The sequence below is a fragment of the Mandrillus leucophaeus genome, unplaced genomic scaffold (genome assembly GCF_000951045.1).
Source record: "Mandrillus leucophaeus isolate KB7577 unplaced genomic scaffold, Mleu.le_1.0 Scaffold2, whole genome shotgun sequence".
Taxonomy (NCBI): Eukaryota; Metazoa; Chordata; class Mammalia; order Primates; family Cercopithecidae; genus Mandrillus; species Mandrillus leucophaeus.
The window spans coordinates 13,689,687-13,706,844 of record NW_012102031.1 but is presented as its reverse complement, the minus strand read 5'-3'; the positions used below and the strand labels follow the sequence as shown (position 1 = coordinate 13,706,844).

The following is a 17,158-nucleotide window of genomic DNA, read 5'->3' as shown; positions in this document are numbered from 1 at the left end:
GGAGAGGAGCTGAGACCTCGACTAAATCTCCTGGAGACAGGCCAGCAGTCCTCACAGACCCAATAAGCCCTGCAGCCCTTCTCTGACGCTAACTGGTTTCTCACATTTGCCTCTCACCTCCCTCCTTGTTCCAACCCTCCTCCACAAACAGATTAAGCTAGAGGTTCCCACTTGCATTTAAAGGGCTCTTTCTCTTTCAAACTGACCCGCCCCACACTGTAAGGCAGTTGCCCGTCTCAGCCAACACTGTCCGACCTCAAGAACAAAGCTCTAAAAAGTCAGCTGCAGGGTAGATGCTGGCTTACTGTGGGTGGTCGGGGCACTGAAGTGATGGGTGGGGCCGAGCTGGGGATGTTGGTGGCTGAAGATGGTGGCGGTGGCTGTTGAGGGATTTCATTGGGCTTGCTGGGGCCAATCTTCTCTTTGGTGTCATCCTCTGGCACCAGGCCTTTGGCTTTGTGAATGGCCTCAATCTGCTCCTGGAGGGTGATGTTGGCCTGGGCAGCCTGCTGGGTCCGGGCCATGCTGCCTGAGTGGCCATCCCAGGTCACCTGCAAGTGAAAGCAAAGCCACAATGCTCCTGGAACTAAGCCCAAGTGTGAAAGACAGGGGGCAGAGAAGACACTAGGTTCCACTTTAGCCGCACCTTTTCCTCTGGCTTCTGGATCTCCTCCTCACCGATCTTCTTACCAATGGCTGTTTCCTCTACACCGAAGATGTCAGTACGCCGCTCAGCCAACTGCTTCAAGCTGCTCTCAATATCCAGACCTGTACAGTCACAAAACAGAGGTAGAGGATAGACACAGAAAATAAACCAGGTGTCCTGATAAGAGAGCAGCTTTTCTGGTGTGCAGGGAGGAGGCCGGTTCCATGGAATGAGGGTGACTCAGGGTCCCAACACAGCACTCTTGTCCTCTGGGCTCGGGGAAAGCTACCCAATCAGTACTAAACCTACAAACCCAGTGCTTGTGCAACCCCTCTGACTTAGAAAAGAACAGTAGGCCGGGCAAGGTGGCTCATGCTTGTAATCCCAGCACTTTGGAGGCCAAGGCAGGAGGATCACACCTGAGGTCAGGAATTCGAGACCAGCATGGCCAACATGGTGAAACCCCATCTCTACTGAAAATACAAAAATTATCTGGGTGTGGTGGTGCGTGCCTGTAATCCCAGCTACTTGGGAAGCTGAGGCAGGAGAACTGCTTAAACGTGGGAGGCAGAGGTTGTAGTAGCCAACATGGCGCCACTGCACTTCAGCCTGGGAGACAGAGTAAAACTCCATCATTCATAAAATAAATAAATTAATTAATTAATTAAATAAATAAATAAGATGGTGAGTCAGAGAGGGCAACTGTGTGGAAAGGGCCACATGGCCTAAGTGGCAGAGTCAAAACTAGAAGTGCAGTCTCCCACCTCTGGCAGTCCCTGACGCATTCCAAGCAGCTCAGGGTACTCCAGCCATCAGTGCTTTCCTTCTAAACAGCCACAGGAAGCCCTCCCAGCTAAAGCCAGAGCTTTCTCTGGGATTTTAACAGGCACATGTCCTCTCCTTCAGTGTCTGCCTCTGGGGAATTTCTATGGGGAGTCCTCTGGAAAGTGGGGAGTTCTCTTGCAATATCATAGGGTACAACTCTCCTCAAAAGCTTCTGTTGATCTCAACTGTTGCTTTCTATGTTTACTTAGAAGTTGACTGTAATTTGGAGATCATCATGGGCTCTCCTGGAACCCCTACCTCACCTGGTGCGTACACCTCGTCATCACTCTGCTTCTCACGGATGGAGCGATCCCGCTGCTCCAGCCAGCGAGGGTCAAGAAGTCCAATGCGCATGTGTTCTTGCATTTTGCTGGCAGGGATCTTCTCACCAGTAATGGGGGACACAAGATACTCATCTGGAGCAGGGGCTGGAGGCAAGGGCTTGGAGGCTAAAAGGAAACATATGTTTCAGTAAGAACACTGGTGGGCAGCCACCTGAGTTAAGAGGGTGGTATTTCATTCATGCATCATTCATCAAGGCATCTATTCAGTGCCACTCTTGTACCTGGCACTGTGAAAGGCACTAGGGCACCAGAAATGACTGGGCCCTGTTCCCCACCATGAAACCTGTAACAGATGGGCTTGCAATGCTTTTACAATAAGCTGCACCTCAAGCCCTCCTAGAAAGACGGGTGTGAGGAACACACAAGGGCACACAGGATCTTCCTGGGCAGTCCGAGGGTTGGGAAGCAGGCCCTACCTTTGGGATCATAGTCCTTGCGGACAATGACTTGGTCTGGAGTTGGGGGCAGAGGTGGAGGCATGGGCGTCTCTGGGGGTGGGGGTACTTTCTGCCCTTCTTCTTCATCATCTGAACCCTGAAAAGCAAAGCAATGACAGGACTCAAAGAGGGGCTGAGGCCACATTCCTGTAGCTGAGCCTGGCAGCTCTCTGGGTGGCAAGCAGCCTTGGCCTCTGCCAGCCAGCATCCATGTGCTAAGCCTCCGAGGGCAGCTGAGGCCAGCCGGCAGCAGGCCAACCTGCTTCCTCACAGCATGAATGGGAGCGCTGGGGCCATGCTCCTAGCACTCCTCCCAGGCATTTCCAGCAGCTGGCACCAGGCAGTCCCAAGAGGCCAAGGGCACTTAACATGCTGGGGGGTCAGTGCTGGGGGAGTGGCAGAGGGGGGCAAGTGGGCAATCAATGGTAGCCGCTCATACAGCAATGCTGGGAGGGAGAGAAAAAGTCATTTCCCACAGACAGGGGCCCTTTCTTCTCAGGCTGTGCACAAATTCTTTCCGAGAGGGGGAGAACAGTCTGGTTCTGGAGACTCCATGCCTGCTTGGAGGGCCTGGCTTGAAGGGGGTAGGGATGCCTGAAAGGAAGTGTGGGCTACATTTAGAAAAGCTCTGGGAGCTTGGAGCCCAGCTGAGAGCTCAAAACAGAATAGGGTAATGCAGTGAGTTCCCTAACTGAGGGCTGGCACGAGGCAGTGAGAGCAGAGTGTCCGGACCAGGGAGAAGGCCACAGAACAGGTCAGCACAGCTTTTAGATCCTTGCCTATGAATGAATCTTTGTTGCCGGAGCTGGAAAGAGGCTCTGTACTGCCTGGGCTTGGGCAGCTGTATGGCCTTTTTCAGGACCCACGCCTCCTTTCAAGGCTCACCAGGGAGCTGGATCTGACTGGTGGAGAGCACTTCGATCTCCTGGGGCGTCAGGAGAAAAGGTCATCCCGCAGGCCCGCCCAGCAGCTTACCTCATCCATGTCTTGTACTTGGGTGTCCTGGTCCAGCTGGGAAGGAGGTTCCTCTGCCTTCTCCTGTTTGTCATCCTCCTCATCAGACTCGACCTCCATCTCAACTTCCTCACTCTCCCCAAACTTCTCATAGCGCTCCTGAATGAGGATTCGGGCCCCCAGCTCCTCCGGCGTGGTGGGGGGAGGGAAGTTCCCTAGAGGGTGAGCCAGAGGCAAAGGTATTCCTTATCAAAGACCCATCTATTTGCCCTGTCTGAGCTTCCCAAGGGCTGAGGCTATGTCTGTTTTCTCTCCAGCTATCTTCAGAGGCCCATCTAGGGTCTGGCAAGTAGCTACTGAATCTAACTTGGGCAAAGCGGTAGAACCAAAGTCTTCTGGGAGCAGGGAAGAAACAGACACTGATAAAGCCCTCTGAGAGATTCTGCTGCTCTCTAGGAACGCTTGCACAAGGCCTCCTGGGAAGTCTCAGAGTTCGTGGCTCGCCATCTAGAGTCACTCCTCACAGACCTACCTTGCTCATTGGGTTGGAAGTCCACTGTTTCCACTACCACAAAATCATGCCAGTCAATCTGAGCATAGGCCACCCGCTCCTTCTCCTTCTCCTCTTCTTCCTTCTTCCTCTCACGTTCCTGGAATTTGGCCCATTCCACTCGGTAACACACCTACAGAGATGGGAAACAGCTCGGTGCTAAGCTGAAGCAGGGTCTGCTCCTGATGAGGCTACCACCTCGAGGGCTTTCATCAAAGCCAGCGCCTCCTTCAAAACAGAATGGAAGTATGGTTCCAAACTATGGCATTTGCACCGGGTTCCACCCAGGCGCAGAGTTCGGATAGAATGAAACCTCCATCCTCTGATCTGCTTGGCAGCTGGCCTTCTGCCTTCTAGTTAGACTGGAAAAGAGGGAGACATATTGAGGCTGAGAGCAAAGCAGAAACTTGTGGTATGTTGGGAAGCATCCGGACTCCAGGTTTCTTTGGCCTTTGTATCTAACAAAGCCTTTTCTCCCACCATTCCTGTGACCGGAACATAACAAGGTCCTGCCTCAGGGACTGTTTTCAAATATAAAACAGAACCCAACATCAGTAACTGATTGCAAGAAATCCTATTCAGTTTACCTGATCCAAAACTTCTCGGGGGTTTTCAGCCTCTTTCTTGAGCTTTGAAAATAAACCTTTGGGTGGAATCAAGATCTGAAATACAGAAGAGTTAAAGCAACTGTCAGTGCTTTACAATGCGGTACAAAGAGGCAGCTTTCCTGGGCCTGTGATAAAGCACAGGAGATGAAGAAGCATGGGATTCTGTGTCCCAATCCCAGCTCCACTTGGCTGTGGGACTTTGGGCAAGTTATGTCACCTCAGTAACTTGATTTCCTTCTCCAAAATAATGGCACCACCACTTAAAGTTGGCACCATGAACTGAAAAAGGCTGCTTCAAGGATTAGCAGGAAAGCATGCAAAGCACTAGCAGATTACCCAGAACATGGTCAGTACGAGATGGCTGCTTTCATGAGACTGACCTGCTCTTATCCTTTCAAAAACACTGCACAGGTCTCCCCTGACTATCCTATTCAGAATCGCAGTCTACCTGCCCCACCTCCCTCTATTTCTGCCCCCTGCTTTCTTTCTCTCCATAGCATTTAGCACCATGTGACAGACACTAACAATGCACCTGACTCCTCCTCACTAGACTAGAAACTCCACCAAGACAGGGATTTCTCTTCTGTTCACGATTACATCTCCAGTCCCCTGAATAATGTCTGACAATGAATATTTACTGAAAGAACAAATGTTGCCTTTGTTCTAAAGGGTCCAAAAAGCTTCTACTGCCACTGGCAAAGTGGCTCAGCCCTATCCCAGTCCTTCCTTATACCTTTACCCCAAGAATCTATCTGCTCAGTCTTCCATGGCTAGAATCAGACACCAGTACCCTCAAGTTACAGTGGTAAATGCCAATACCCAAGTTCTGAAGAAGAAAAAACAGGAAAGTAACAGAATAAAAAGTGATCTGGGACCTTTAACCCTGGAAGCAGTCCACTGGCAAAAATTAATCCAGGGCTCCTTTAAAATTGATATTGCATATTTATAGTAACTCTTTGGCCTTGGGCCTTCAATGATCGTTATTTAAGCTACCATACTAGCTTCTGGATTTGGTCATTTTTTAAACACACACATTTTTACAATTCTTTCTAATTATATATTTAAAAGTGAGTGAAGTTAGGAAATTCTCAAGTCCTTTCAAGTCAGATCTTTGAGGTGTTGTTTCTGGATATGAAGAACAGATGTACAGACCATCCCACTGAAAACAGAAGGAAAACAACCTCCATGATATGTGTAGCAAGAAAAATGTGCCACAGGCAAAGCTATACCAGTACACTTTGCAATACATTAATAATCTAATTATTTTAAATGCCAGAACTGACTTGTCTAGATTCTTGATTGCAGCTCTGTCACATGATAACTGAGCTCTTAGGGTCTGGAGTAAAAATGCCAGAGCTCAAGCCCCAGCCCTGCCACCTCCTAGCTATGTGACCCTGGCCATGTTAACTTCACTGCACCTGTTTTCTTTTCTGTAAAGTGAACATAATAAGAGTGGTTACCTTATAGGCTACTGGAGATTAAATGAGAAGATGCTGCACACACAATTTCTTAGTGATGTTAGTTATACTGACTTGTATCACATCAAAGCGTCTCTCAACGCCTATTTAAATGCTATTTCCAATTTAAGGCACTTTATAAGCTGAAGAACCAAAGTTTTAGGGTCAAATGTGGTTTAAACCTCAGCATAGCTACTTACTGACTGACAAACCTTGAGTACGTGACTTCACCTTTCTGAGCCCATTTCTGCTTCTGAAAGATGGGGAGAAAACACCTCATGGCTTCTTGTGAGGACTAAATTAGGTAAAAGGAGGCAACTGTTAAAGGCTGACTTCTTCTCAGGGCCTTACTAGGCAACTGAAAATGGAAATGTACTTAAAAGCAGCAAGCACCACTTGGCCTTGTCACATAGCAGGCAATCGCCTAATGGTAGTTAGCAAGCATGTACTTCCCTTCTCTTTAGAAACAAGCAGTCTGTGTTGCACTGAAAGAAATAACTGAATAAAAATCAAGGTTTTACATTAAACTGGGATTCAAAACATGTGCTCAGAGGCCCCATGGAGAAGCGATGTCCTTGCAGACAGTGAGTGGACACAGTGCTTCCAAGGGTAAGATGTTTTCCTTTCCTGGGCCCAGGACCCCAGCCCCATCCTACCCAGGCACCTTGGTGTACTGCTCCACTAGCTTCGTGAAGTAGTTAAAGAGGCTGTGCTGCGGGCGGAGAAAGTCAAACTGGTAGTTGCGCTGCTCTTTCTGCATCAGCTGGGTCAGAAACTGGCGCCCATTCCTGGCCACAAACTGAGCCGTCAGCTTCACCACATCCAGGTCGAAGGCTGAGATGGAGGGGGGATCAGCAATAAACTCAAACTCAGGAGGAGGCTCTTTGGGCACGATGGTCTCTTGGATTACTTGGGCTTGGACCTAAGATGCAAAGGGAGTATGAAGCAAGCGGCATAGGAGTGAACAGGCTCCAGGGGAGGGGAGGGGACATGGGTATACCCCTCAACAGGATGCTGTGAACCTCTAGACTTCTGTTAATTATGCACACACCACTAGCACTTGGTGTGAGAGAATTCTAAATCACAAGAGCACTGATTTCCCAGCCAACTATGGCCTCAACTCCCTGAATGGCTCTGAGTGAGAACCATTCCCCTCTGTACCTCTGCTCCTGCCTTGAAATTGAGGGCCAAAACTGGGTGACAGAAGATCCAACAGGAATATGGCTTATTAAATCCCATCCCAGAGAGACGGAAGTGCAGAAGGCCTACGTGTGTGCAGAAAACCCCACTGTACAAAATGTTTCCATGACCTCCACATGAATCGTGAGGTAGAACAGGTACTGTGAATCCTCTTTATAGATGAAGAAACTGAGGTAGCCTGAGGCTCTAGGAGTAGTACACTACAATGTAAGGTCTTAGAACCTGACCTCAACCTTTATATCCCACTGCAAAAGGAGGAGCTGCCTTTTCCACCGTGGTTCAGGAGTACAGAAGGCAGGTCTGGACAGGAGGAATAACATGTCAGCCTCTCTCTTCATTCATAACCCTAATAGTCCCTAGTGCCGGGCCTCAGTACAGGGAAGTGGTATTAGGGGAGGCCAGATAGAAGGGTCCTGGGAAGAAGAGACAGAAGGGAAGTGAGAGCATAAGGAGGAGCCCACAGGCCACACTGCATCCTTCAGCACAGCCAAGTAGGAAGTCCTTCACCCATCATGGCACTGCCCTCACACCCTGAGCAAGGCCTTGAATAAATCACACTTCCCCTGACTCTCAGATTCCTCATACAGCCTCTGTGAGGGGTCAATGAGACAAGACTCCTGAAGTTATAAGCACAGAGTCTGACAAGCAGTGCTTGGGAAATGCCAACTAACATCAGTACTTTGCTGTCTGGGTCTCAGTCTGCCTCTGAGAGATAGGAATAACAACCTTACTTCTCTCCCTGGGTGGTTGTGAGGTTTAGAGTTATTTGTGTACCCCCTCCCTATCCCTGCTTCCCTCTCAAGCCCTGCGTAAGTGAAGGGGGCACTGGGCTCCAAACCTTCTGGGGCAGCTGCTGCTGGGTGGCCTGCTGCTGCTGCTGCATGACCTTGGGGATGGCAGCTGACGGCTCCTGAGCCTTCCCCTCCTTGAACTCGCTGACCTTGTGGCGGTAATAGGCATGGTAAGGGTCATTGGGGTTCAGAAAGTTGAACTTGGGGTTGTTGATCTCGTTCTGTCGGATCCTAGCTTCAAATTCAGGCCCATTTCTAGAGGGAGAAAAAACAGCAAGAATAAACACCACATCCCTTGTGCCTGCTGAGATCTAGGACACTGCCCATTGGAACGTCCTTTTTGCCACCACCCACTGCTCAAACCAGTCCAGCCCTCAGCACAGCAGATGTCCTCCTCCAGCCTCCTGGCATTGGCGATCAGTGCCATGTGCCTCATTCAGCTCGAACCAGGCCACTTCTACCACGGGGTCTCCCTGAACCCAGTCATTCCTTACCTCCTTTTCCAGTTCTGCCATTTCCAAAACCACCTAGGCTATTGCTCATTTATTTTAAGTGAATATGATGAAAACAAAGTAACACTGTCAAAGTTTAGCTGGAAGTTTGCTGAGACTAGTTCTCTTAGTTCAAAGGGGTAGCAAGTGCTGGAGAGGTGTAAAAGGTACGTGAACACCAAACCTAGACTTTGTCCTCTGAGTATCGAGAAAGACTGAAAGACATGAAAATTTAGTTGATTTGAGCCTGGGCAACAAGAAAAGACCCTAACTCTACAAACAATTTTAAAAATAAATTAGCTGGGCATGGTGGCTTGTGCCTCTAGTCCCAGCTACTCAGGAGGCTGAGGTGGGAGGATCACTTGTGCCCAGGAGTCTGAGGCTGCAGTGAGCTAGAACCGTGTCACTGTACTCCAGCCTGGAAAACAGAGTGAGACTCTGTCTTTTGTTTTTGTTTTAAGAAACAAAAACAAAAACAAAACAAATTAGTTGGTTTAATGCCTTGTCCAAGTACTGCCTAAAACCACCCCAATTATACTGGTGAGGCCCACACAGGAAACATGCTCAGCAAGGACCCAGCCTCGTACAGCTGTATAAGGCACCTTCAGATGACAGGGGTGTAGTAAGATCAGCAGGGAGGTCTCCAACCACTGTCTGTACTTGGGATGGTTCCCCAGATATGCCCCATGTCCCCAGCAAGCCTTCAAAACCTCAGGATAATGAAAAAATGTCCCTGTAATGATATTTAGGGAACCCTGATTTTTAAAATGTCCCAACAGTAATACTTCAACACCTGTGTCAGTAAGAAAATACACGGACCTTAAAGACACAAGATATGAACACATTCAAGTTGCAGGTTCACTACTGACTCACTCTGACCCAGAGCAAGTTACCAAACTACTCATTGATTCCATTTCCCCATGTGTAAAAAGCAGCTAACACCAGTTTCCCTTTCTACCTTAAAACATTATTGAGGAGATGCCAAAGTCTTCTTTTTGTTTCAGAGACAGGGTCTCACTCTGTCACCCAGGCTGGAGTGCAGTAGTACAATCTCAGCTCACTGCAACCTCCACCTCCTGGGCTCAAGGGATCCTCCCACCTCACCCTACTGAGCAGCTGGGACTACAGGCATGCACCACCATGCCCGGCTAATCTGTTTTATATTTTGTAGAAATGGCGTTTCGCCATGTTGCTCGGGCTGGTCTCGAACTCCTGCGCTCAAGTGATACAACCGCCTTGGCCTCCCAAAGTGATAGGATTATAGGCGTGAGCCACTGAACCCAGCCCTTAAAGTCTTTTCAAATCATACAGTAGCCTGCAAATGCAAGGGGCTAGGAGGGGTTGTTCCATAAACATCATCTGTGGGGCCTTCCATTGCTCCTCTGGCGAGAACCTTGTACTTAGAACTGCCCCAAACACACCAAGGCATGGCCCCAGCATCTATCTGGTGCCAGCCAGCCGGCTCCACTCTCTTCTGACTTTCACATCCCTGGCCTGTGAGTTTAAGAGGGGGTGGGAGCCTGGCACAGTGGCACAGACTTGTTGTCCCAGCTACTCAGGAGGCTGAGGCGAGAGGATCACTTGAGTCCAGAAGATCATATCCAAGCCTGGACAACAAAATGAAATTTCATCTCTTAAAAAAAAAAGGTTTTTTTTTAATTTTAAGAGAGACGCAGTACTGTACCCCAGATCAAGCAGTACAGCAATATGTGCCACACTAGTGATCAACACCCAGCCTGGCTCCTCAGCAAGTCCTGGTCATACCCTGCCGTGTGACTAACATCATGAGGTCTCAATTTGACAGTACATTAGTCTAACTGGAACCTCATGCTTTGGAAAAAAAATTCTCCCTACTCCTTAAATAATGCAAACCACACATAAGAATGAAGGTGAATGCCCACTTAAACCCTGCTCAACTAGGCCACTATACCCAGCAAATGCCTCGGGCAGACAAAAGGCTCCTGGAAAAGGGGGGCCTGGTTGTCTCCTATACCACTACCTAGGCCATAACTTTACCCCATCTGGGAACAATCTGAAAGATAAAACAATGAGAAGGCTTGGCAAGTTCATTCCAAACTATTCTGTTGCTTTAAATTAGCTTAACTTTAATTTTAGAATCATACTCTCCACCAGAAGGAATAGATTTCAACAGAAAAAAACATGATTCTGACTCAACCCAGCTGCTGGGACTTTTTAAGGGTAATTTCCACTTCAGTTTCTTGCAGGAACATGCAGGAAACGAAAGGCCTAATCTAGTGAAAAAACTTTTGGAAAACTGCTCAGTTGTAGATTTCTACTGCATGCTCCATAAATACACATGAACCTAGGAGAAGTGAACACAGAGTTCTGCATGTCTGCTTTAACTCGGATATTGGTCTCTTTGTTGCAATGTAAACCATAAGTTCACAGACTTTGTTTATTTACTTTTGAGGCGGAGTCTCATTCTGTCACCCAGGCTGGAGTGTAGTGGCACCATCTTGGCTCACTGTAACCTCTGCCTCCCGGGTTGAGGTAATTCTCCTGCCTCAGTCTTCCAAGTAGCTGAGACTACAGGCGCCCGCCACCACACCCAGCTAGTTTTTTGTATTTTTAGTAGAGACAAGGTTTCACTATGTTGGCCAGGCTGGTCTCGAACTCCTGACCTCAGGTGATCTGCCCGCCTCAGTTTCTCGAAGTGCTGGGATTACAGGTGTAAGCCACCACACTGGCTCACAGATTTCAAAAATGCCTACAAAAGCAATCACCATAGCTAAAAATCAATCTAGGGACGTGCATGGTTTTGGATTTTTTTCTTTCCTTTTTTTTTTTTGAGACAGGGTCTTGCTCTATCGCCCCAGGCTGGAGTACACTGGCATGATCATAGCCTTGACCTCTCAGGCTCAAGTGATCCTCCCAAGGGGCTAGAACTACAGGTATGCGCCACCACGCCCAGCTAACTTTTTTATTTTTTTGTAGAGACGGGTCTCACTATGTTGCCTAGGCTGGTCTCCAAGTCCTGGGTTCACGCGATCCTTCCACCCTGGCCTCTCAAAGTGCTGGGATTACAGGTGTGAGCCACCTAACCTGGTCATATACATTTAAAGGGACCTTGGACACACTCATTTCTTTAGCAGCAAAGGATGGCACAAAATTATTGGAAAGCTACTTGGCAAAATGTTTAAGAAATCTTTCAAAGATGCTCTTTTAGCCAATAATGAGCCACACAGAATTTTCTTCTAAGGAAACAATCTAAAAGGGAAAGAAAATGCTCAGAGATTTCCCCACAGCTTACTTTGCCAAAATGAAATGTTGGGAACAGGCCAGGTGCAGTGGTCATGCCTATAATCCCAGCACTCTGGGTGGCTGAGACATGAGGATCACTTGAGGCCAGGCGTTCACGACCAACCTGAGCCACATAGAAAGACCCCATCTTTACAGAAAAAATAAAAAAATAAAAAATTAGCTAGGTGTGGTAGCAGGCACCTATAGTCCTAGCTACTCAGGAAGCTGAGGTGGTAGGATAACTTGAGCCCAGGAGTTCGAGGTTGCAGTGAGCTATAATCGTGCTACTGCAATCCAGCCTGCATGTCAGAACAAGGCTCTGTCTCTAAAAAAGAAATGTTGGAAACCTCCTCCTCTAAGGAAAATACAGAAATGGTGGCCAAGTCAAGGAAAGTATTTCACCTCTACATGATGCATCCTCTTAATAAAGGATCACAGGGCATTATGAAGACCATGGAGCACAATGGAAAAATGCTTACAACACAGACTTGAATGTGAAAATATCTTTGCTAATATTACAAGGATCTAAAAAAAGATGCCAAGGACAGAAGGAAACAGAAAAAACTGAAAACAGCTGGTAGACACTATTCTGGTAACAAGAATATGGTGATTCTTCACCCAACTCCCCTTTTCTGTATATTCTGTTTTTAAAATATCAGGGGAAAAGGGGAAGCATGAACACGGCTAAGAGCCATTAAACATTTATCTTAAACACAACAAACAGTCTAAATCTGACATGACCCAATCATCATCATAACGTTCAATCAAGCACAGAGCAGCTTTCAACCTAATACTCAGGGTAATCAAAGCCCTTGAAATGTAATGAGATGAATCTGCAGAGCTGATGCAATGAAAATCTAACAAAAGTAGGCTGGCGCCATGGCTCATGCCTGTAATCCCAGCACTTTGGGAGGCCCAGGTGGGGGGATCATGTAGTCAAGAGATTGAGACCAGCCTGGCCAACATGGTGAAACAACATCTCTACCAAAAATACAAAAATTACCCGGGCGTGGTGGTGCACGCCTGTTGTCCCAGCTACTCGGGAGGCTGAGGCAGGAGAATCACTTGAACCCAAGAGGCGGAGGTTGCAGTGAGTTGAGATTGCACCACCGCACTCCAGCCTGGCAACAGAGCGAGACTCCATGTCATTTAAAAAAAAAAAAAGTCTAACCTAAGTAATCTTCAATTTTATTAGGTTGGGAAAGGAAGGAACATCCGTTAAATGATGTATACTGACTGAGACACTGCCTCAGGGGAGTGACGTGATCCCTGGAGAACACACGCTGATTGAGCCTGCTTCCACACACTAAGGAGCCGTCCAGAAATCCAGACTGATTGTGAAATCTCATTTTTACTTGTTTTGGTTTGAGACAGGGTCTCACTGTCACCCAGGATGGAGTGCATAGCTCACTATAGCCTCAACCTTCCAGGCCCAATTGATCCTCTTACCTCAGCCTCCTGAGTAGCTGGGACCACAGGCCCATACCACCACAGCTAGGTAACTTTTTTTTTGTAGACAGGGTCTTGCTATGTTGCCCAGGCTGGTCTCAAACTCCTGAGCTCAAGTTATCTTCCCATTTTGGGCTCCCAAAGTGGTAGGATTACAGATTACAGACAAGAGCCACAGCACCTGGCCTCCTCATTTTTAAATACTAGCAACAAATTGAGTTTTGAAAAACTTACTGTGAGGACAAACAAAACATCTGTAGGCTGGACACGACCTGAGGGCTGCCAAAGGAATACCTTAAATACCCTAGAGGATGTATTGACCTTTGGAGTCAAGGGGCCATCAGAAAAATTCCATCTAAGGACGTGAGGGTAAGTATGAGAGACAGGAGGAACTCTGAGCAATTCCCATTCCATCTGAGGAGACAGCTAGCACCTGCATGGAAGTATAGGAAGAGAGAGGATCTCTAACACCCATTCCATCTGAGAAGCCGGCTAGCACCTGCACGGAACTATGGGGAGACACAGGAGGAACTTGGAGCAATTCCCATTCCATCTGAGGAGACAGCTAGCACCTGCGTGGAACTGAACTGCATGTAGCCCCATGACCTCGCTCCTGCCTCACAACTCTGAGATGGCATTTTGTTCCATTTTGCAGATGAGTCATTTGAGGCTCTTGGAATGTGGTGTTTGCACAATGAGAATAATAAACTCCCCTTTTTATCTTCCTCAGGCCAGCAGCTCAGGTACAGACACACACCATCTGTGACAAAGCAGCTTTCCGGGCATTTCCTCAGGCCAGTTTTGGAAGCAGAGGCTCCTGGTGACTGCAGAGCTAAGTGTGATCCTCACTTTGGCTATTGCTATGCTGTGTCAGGGACACCAGTCCTACCTATTGCCTACCCCAATGCCATGCTGTGGTTTTTTATGAACTAAAAGGCCCAAGCCAACAACATCTCTTTAAAAACCTTTGTGCTGATTCAGTGCTGAAATCTCTTCATGCTGAAACCCACCTCTGACCCACCCAGGTAGCTCTGTTACCTGGCCACAAAGCTGGCAGTCTTGTCAACAATATTTCTGACCTCTGGAGGAGGGTAAATAATCCCTACAACTGGCTTAGAAGGTGCAGAATCCTCCTTTGAAGATGCTTCTTCTTCTGTGGGCTGTGAAAACAGGAAAAGAAATAAGGTTTTAAAGTCCCTGGTTCAGAGCAGGTTCTCCACTATTACACTCCTCTAGGGTATCATTCAGAGTAGACTTTCATTCACAGACTTCCCTCAGGTTAGAACCCTCTGCTTCAGAAAAGCAGTTCTCTTAAGTTCACTGCACCTGCGGGGGCTGCTCCTGGGGACCCAGGGAAAACAGCAGCTTCCCTGGCTCCTCTCTAGTTGGACTGTCTCAGTGACACCAGGAATCTGCATTTTTACCAAATGCCCAGGTGATTCAGATGTAGGGACTCCGACTACATTCTGAGAAACCATGTTCCAGAATCCAGGCCATGTCTGGACTCCACGCACCCAGCGATGGGCTTGGCATGTAATTTTTAATGATTGTTTGCTGAATAAAGAAATGGGAAACTATTTGCTGACAAATTCTTCTGCCCTGGATGCCCTCGCTCTTTGCCTCTACTCCACTGTCAACCAACATTCAATGCTCAGGTGTTTTGTGAAATTCCACTGGAATGTTCAGCATTAACTATGCCATAAGTACCAATATTTTTTCTCCAGCAGCTTCTTCCCCTTAATAAACAAAGGGTCAAATCTCTTATCTTAGAAAAATGAAGTTTCTCCTCTGCCTCCATGTTCCTTTCTGCCGCTGCCTTCTCCCACCCCATCCTCTGGCAGCTTAACATCCTGAGTTCTCTTCAGTTTGCTGATCCCACTTCCCTGCCTCCCATTTGGTCCCCATTCATTTTAAGTGCTCTTGACAAAGTCAAAAACGACTGCCCACAGCCATTATCTGGGTGTGAATGGTGACCACTCCTTCACGAAAACTCTCAACTCCTAGACCCCATTCTTACCTGTCTTCCCATCTTGCTCACCATTCCATCCAAGTTTCCTTCCTGGCCTGTTTCACCTCCTGCTCTGTGAAGTTGGAGATCCCCGCTCCCACTGCCCAATTCTGTTCTTGGTTCTCTTCTCAGTTTTGACAGTGTCCTCCACTTCCCCTCCCACCTCTATACAATCTGGCCCAAACTGATGTCCCAGAACACTCTTGCGTACTGAACAGCTTCGGGTCCAGCTAACTACTGGGCACTTTCATCTCTAACCTCTTTCCTCAGGAATAGCTACTCAGTCGTCCATGCCACAAAGTTGGGGCTCCTTTCTCTTCCTCAGCTTCCACACTCAATGATAATAACATTTATCAAGTTGGGCACAATGGCTTGCACCTATAATCCTGGTGAGTCAGGAGGCTGAGGCAGGAGGATTGCTTGAGCCCAGGAATTCAAGGCTTCAGTAAGCTACGACTGCACCACTGCATTCCAGCGTGGGTGACAGAACAACACCTGGTCTCTTAAAAAAAACTTTTATCAAGCACTGAGTAGATTCCAGGTATTTTTCCCAAGCACTTTAAATATACTAATTCTTATAACCCTTATAAGAAGCCTATAAGATTAAGTATTCTTTTTTTTTTTTGAGACTCTCTCTTGCTGTCGCCCAGGCTGGAGTGCAGTGGCATGATCTTGGCTCACTGCAACCTCTGCTTCCCAGGTTCAAGTAATTCTCTCCTGAATAGTGGGGATTACAAACATGCACCACACCTGGCTAATTTTTTACTTTTAGTAGAGACAGGGTTTTGCCATGTTGGCCAGGCTGGTCTCAAACTCCTGACCTCAAGTGATCTGTCTGCCTCGGCCTCCCAAAGTGCTGGAATTACAGGCGTGAGCCACTGGGCCGGCCAAGTACTCTTAATATCTCCACATTACAGATGACAAAACTGAGAGATGGAGAGCTTAATGTCCAACTGGCAGAACCAGAATTCTAACACACCACTCTGGCTGGAAAGCCTGCCCACTCCTCTGCCCTAATCTAGGCCAGGCCTTCAGCCCCTTGGAATAGCGTGACTGGCCTCCCCTCCTCGTAGTGACTCTCCACATGCCTGCCTACCTGAATTTCTGAAACACAAATGTCACTATTTGGCTTAAAACTCTCCCTTTTCTTCCCATTGTCTACAAGGAAAAGTTCAAATCCTAAGAAAGAATCGCATCTCCTGCCACCACGCTCTATGCTTCAACACTTGTTCATTTACTCTTGATCAGAGACACCGTTTGATTCTTAACTCAGTGTCTTTGTGCATATTATCTGGCCATTACCTTATTTTCTCCCAACGCCTGGGAAAATGCCAGGGACACACAGGTACTTAAATATCTGTGGAAAAGGCATGGCTTCTTCAGTCATGTCCCCCTCATTCCGAACCCAAAGCAATGATCAGCATATATGCTCAATAAATATTTGCTGGATGAATAAAGGATGTTATTTCCCTTCCCTAGTCACCTGCCTGGCAAACTCCTATTCCTTCTTCTAAAAGAAATTTACCTCTCACTCCCGTGGGCTTCCCTACCTTAGTATCCCTTCTACTCCAGCAAGCAATGTTGATTAGATTTGTACCTGAAACTTCTATCACAGGGCATATCACACCGTACTACAATGGTTTATACACATTTGAGATTCGAGAGGTTTATTAAGGGCGGGCTGACACTGTATCATTGACGGCCATCGAACAATAAACATTTGGTGAGCATTCTCGTGTATCTGTCTTCTCGTTAGCCTGTGAGCTCCCCGTGCCCCATTCATTCCGGTAACGTGGGAGCGTGGCACGGTGTCTGGCTTGGGGCAGACACCGAAATAGATGCTGAGAATTAACATCCAAAGATGTACCGCCCAGGCTGGGAAATTGGGCATTACTGGGGAGAGGCTGGGGCCGGTGGCCCCAACTGCCACAGAAGATCACAGGATGGGCTGGATCAGCGCCTCTCACACTTACAAATCAATCACCTTAGGATTTTGTTCAAATGTAAGATCCCTATTTAAAAGGTCTAGGGCGGAGACTCCACATTTCTAAGCTCTCGGCTCGTGCCGACGCGGCTGCTCCGCGGACCACTTTGAGAACCCCGTTCAGGGCAGCTGGTTTCGTTACCAGAACCACCA

At 47.8% G+C, this 17,158-nt stretch overlaps 1 protein-coding gene across 1 annotated transcript in view; it reads right to left on the bottom strand.

Moving 5' to 3' along the window:
* The window catches only part of SF3A1 (splicing factor 3a, subunit 1, 120kDa), a 28,793-nt gene that overhangs the window by 11,280 nt on the left and 355 nt on the right, over positions 1–17,158 (bottom strand). Inside the window, exons 2-11 of the mRNA XM_011979090.1 lie at positions 14,052–14,173; positions 7,860–8,067; positions 6,486–6,743; positions 4,344–4,418; positions 3,739–3,889; positions 3,228–3,421; positions 2,232–2,349; positions 1,735–1,920; positions 647–768; positions 306–551 (exon numbers count right to left, since the gene is read on the bottom strand). Coding sequence (XP_011834480.1) covers positions 306–551; positions 647–768; positions 1,735–1,920; positions 2,232–2,349; positions 3,228–3,421; positions 3,739–3,889; positions 4,344–4,418; positions 6,486–6,743; positions 7,860–8,067; positions 14,052–14,173 — 1,680 coding nt within the window. The remainder of the gene's footprint in view (positions 1–305; positions 552–646; positions 769–1,734; positions 1,921–2,231; positions 2,350–3,227; positions 3,422–3,738; positions 3,890–4,343; positions 4,419–6,485; positions 6,744–7,859; positions 8,068–14,051; positions 14,174–17,158) is intronic.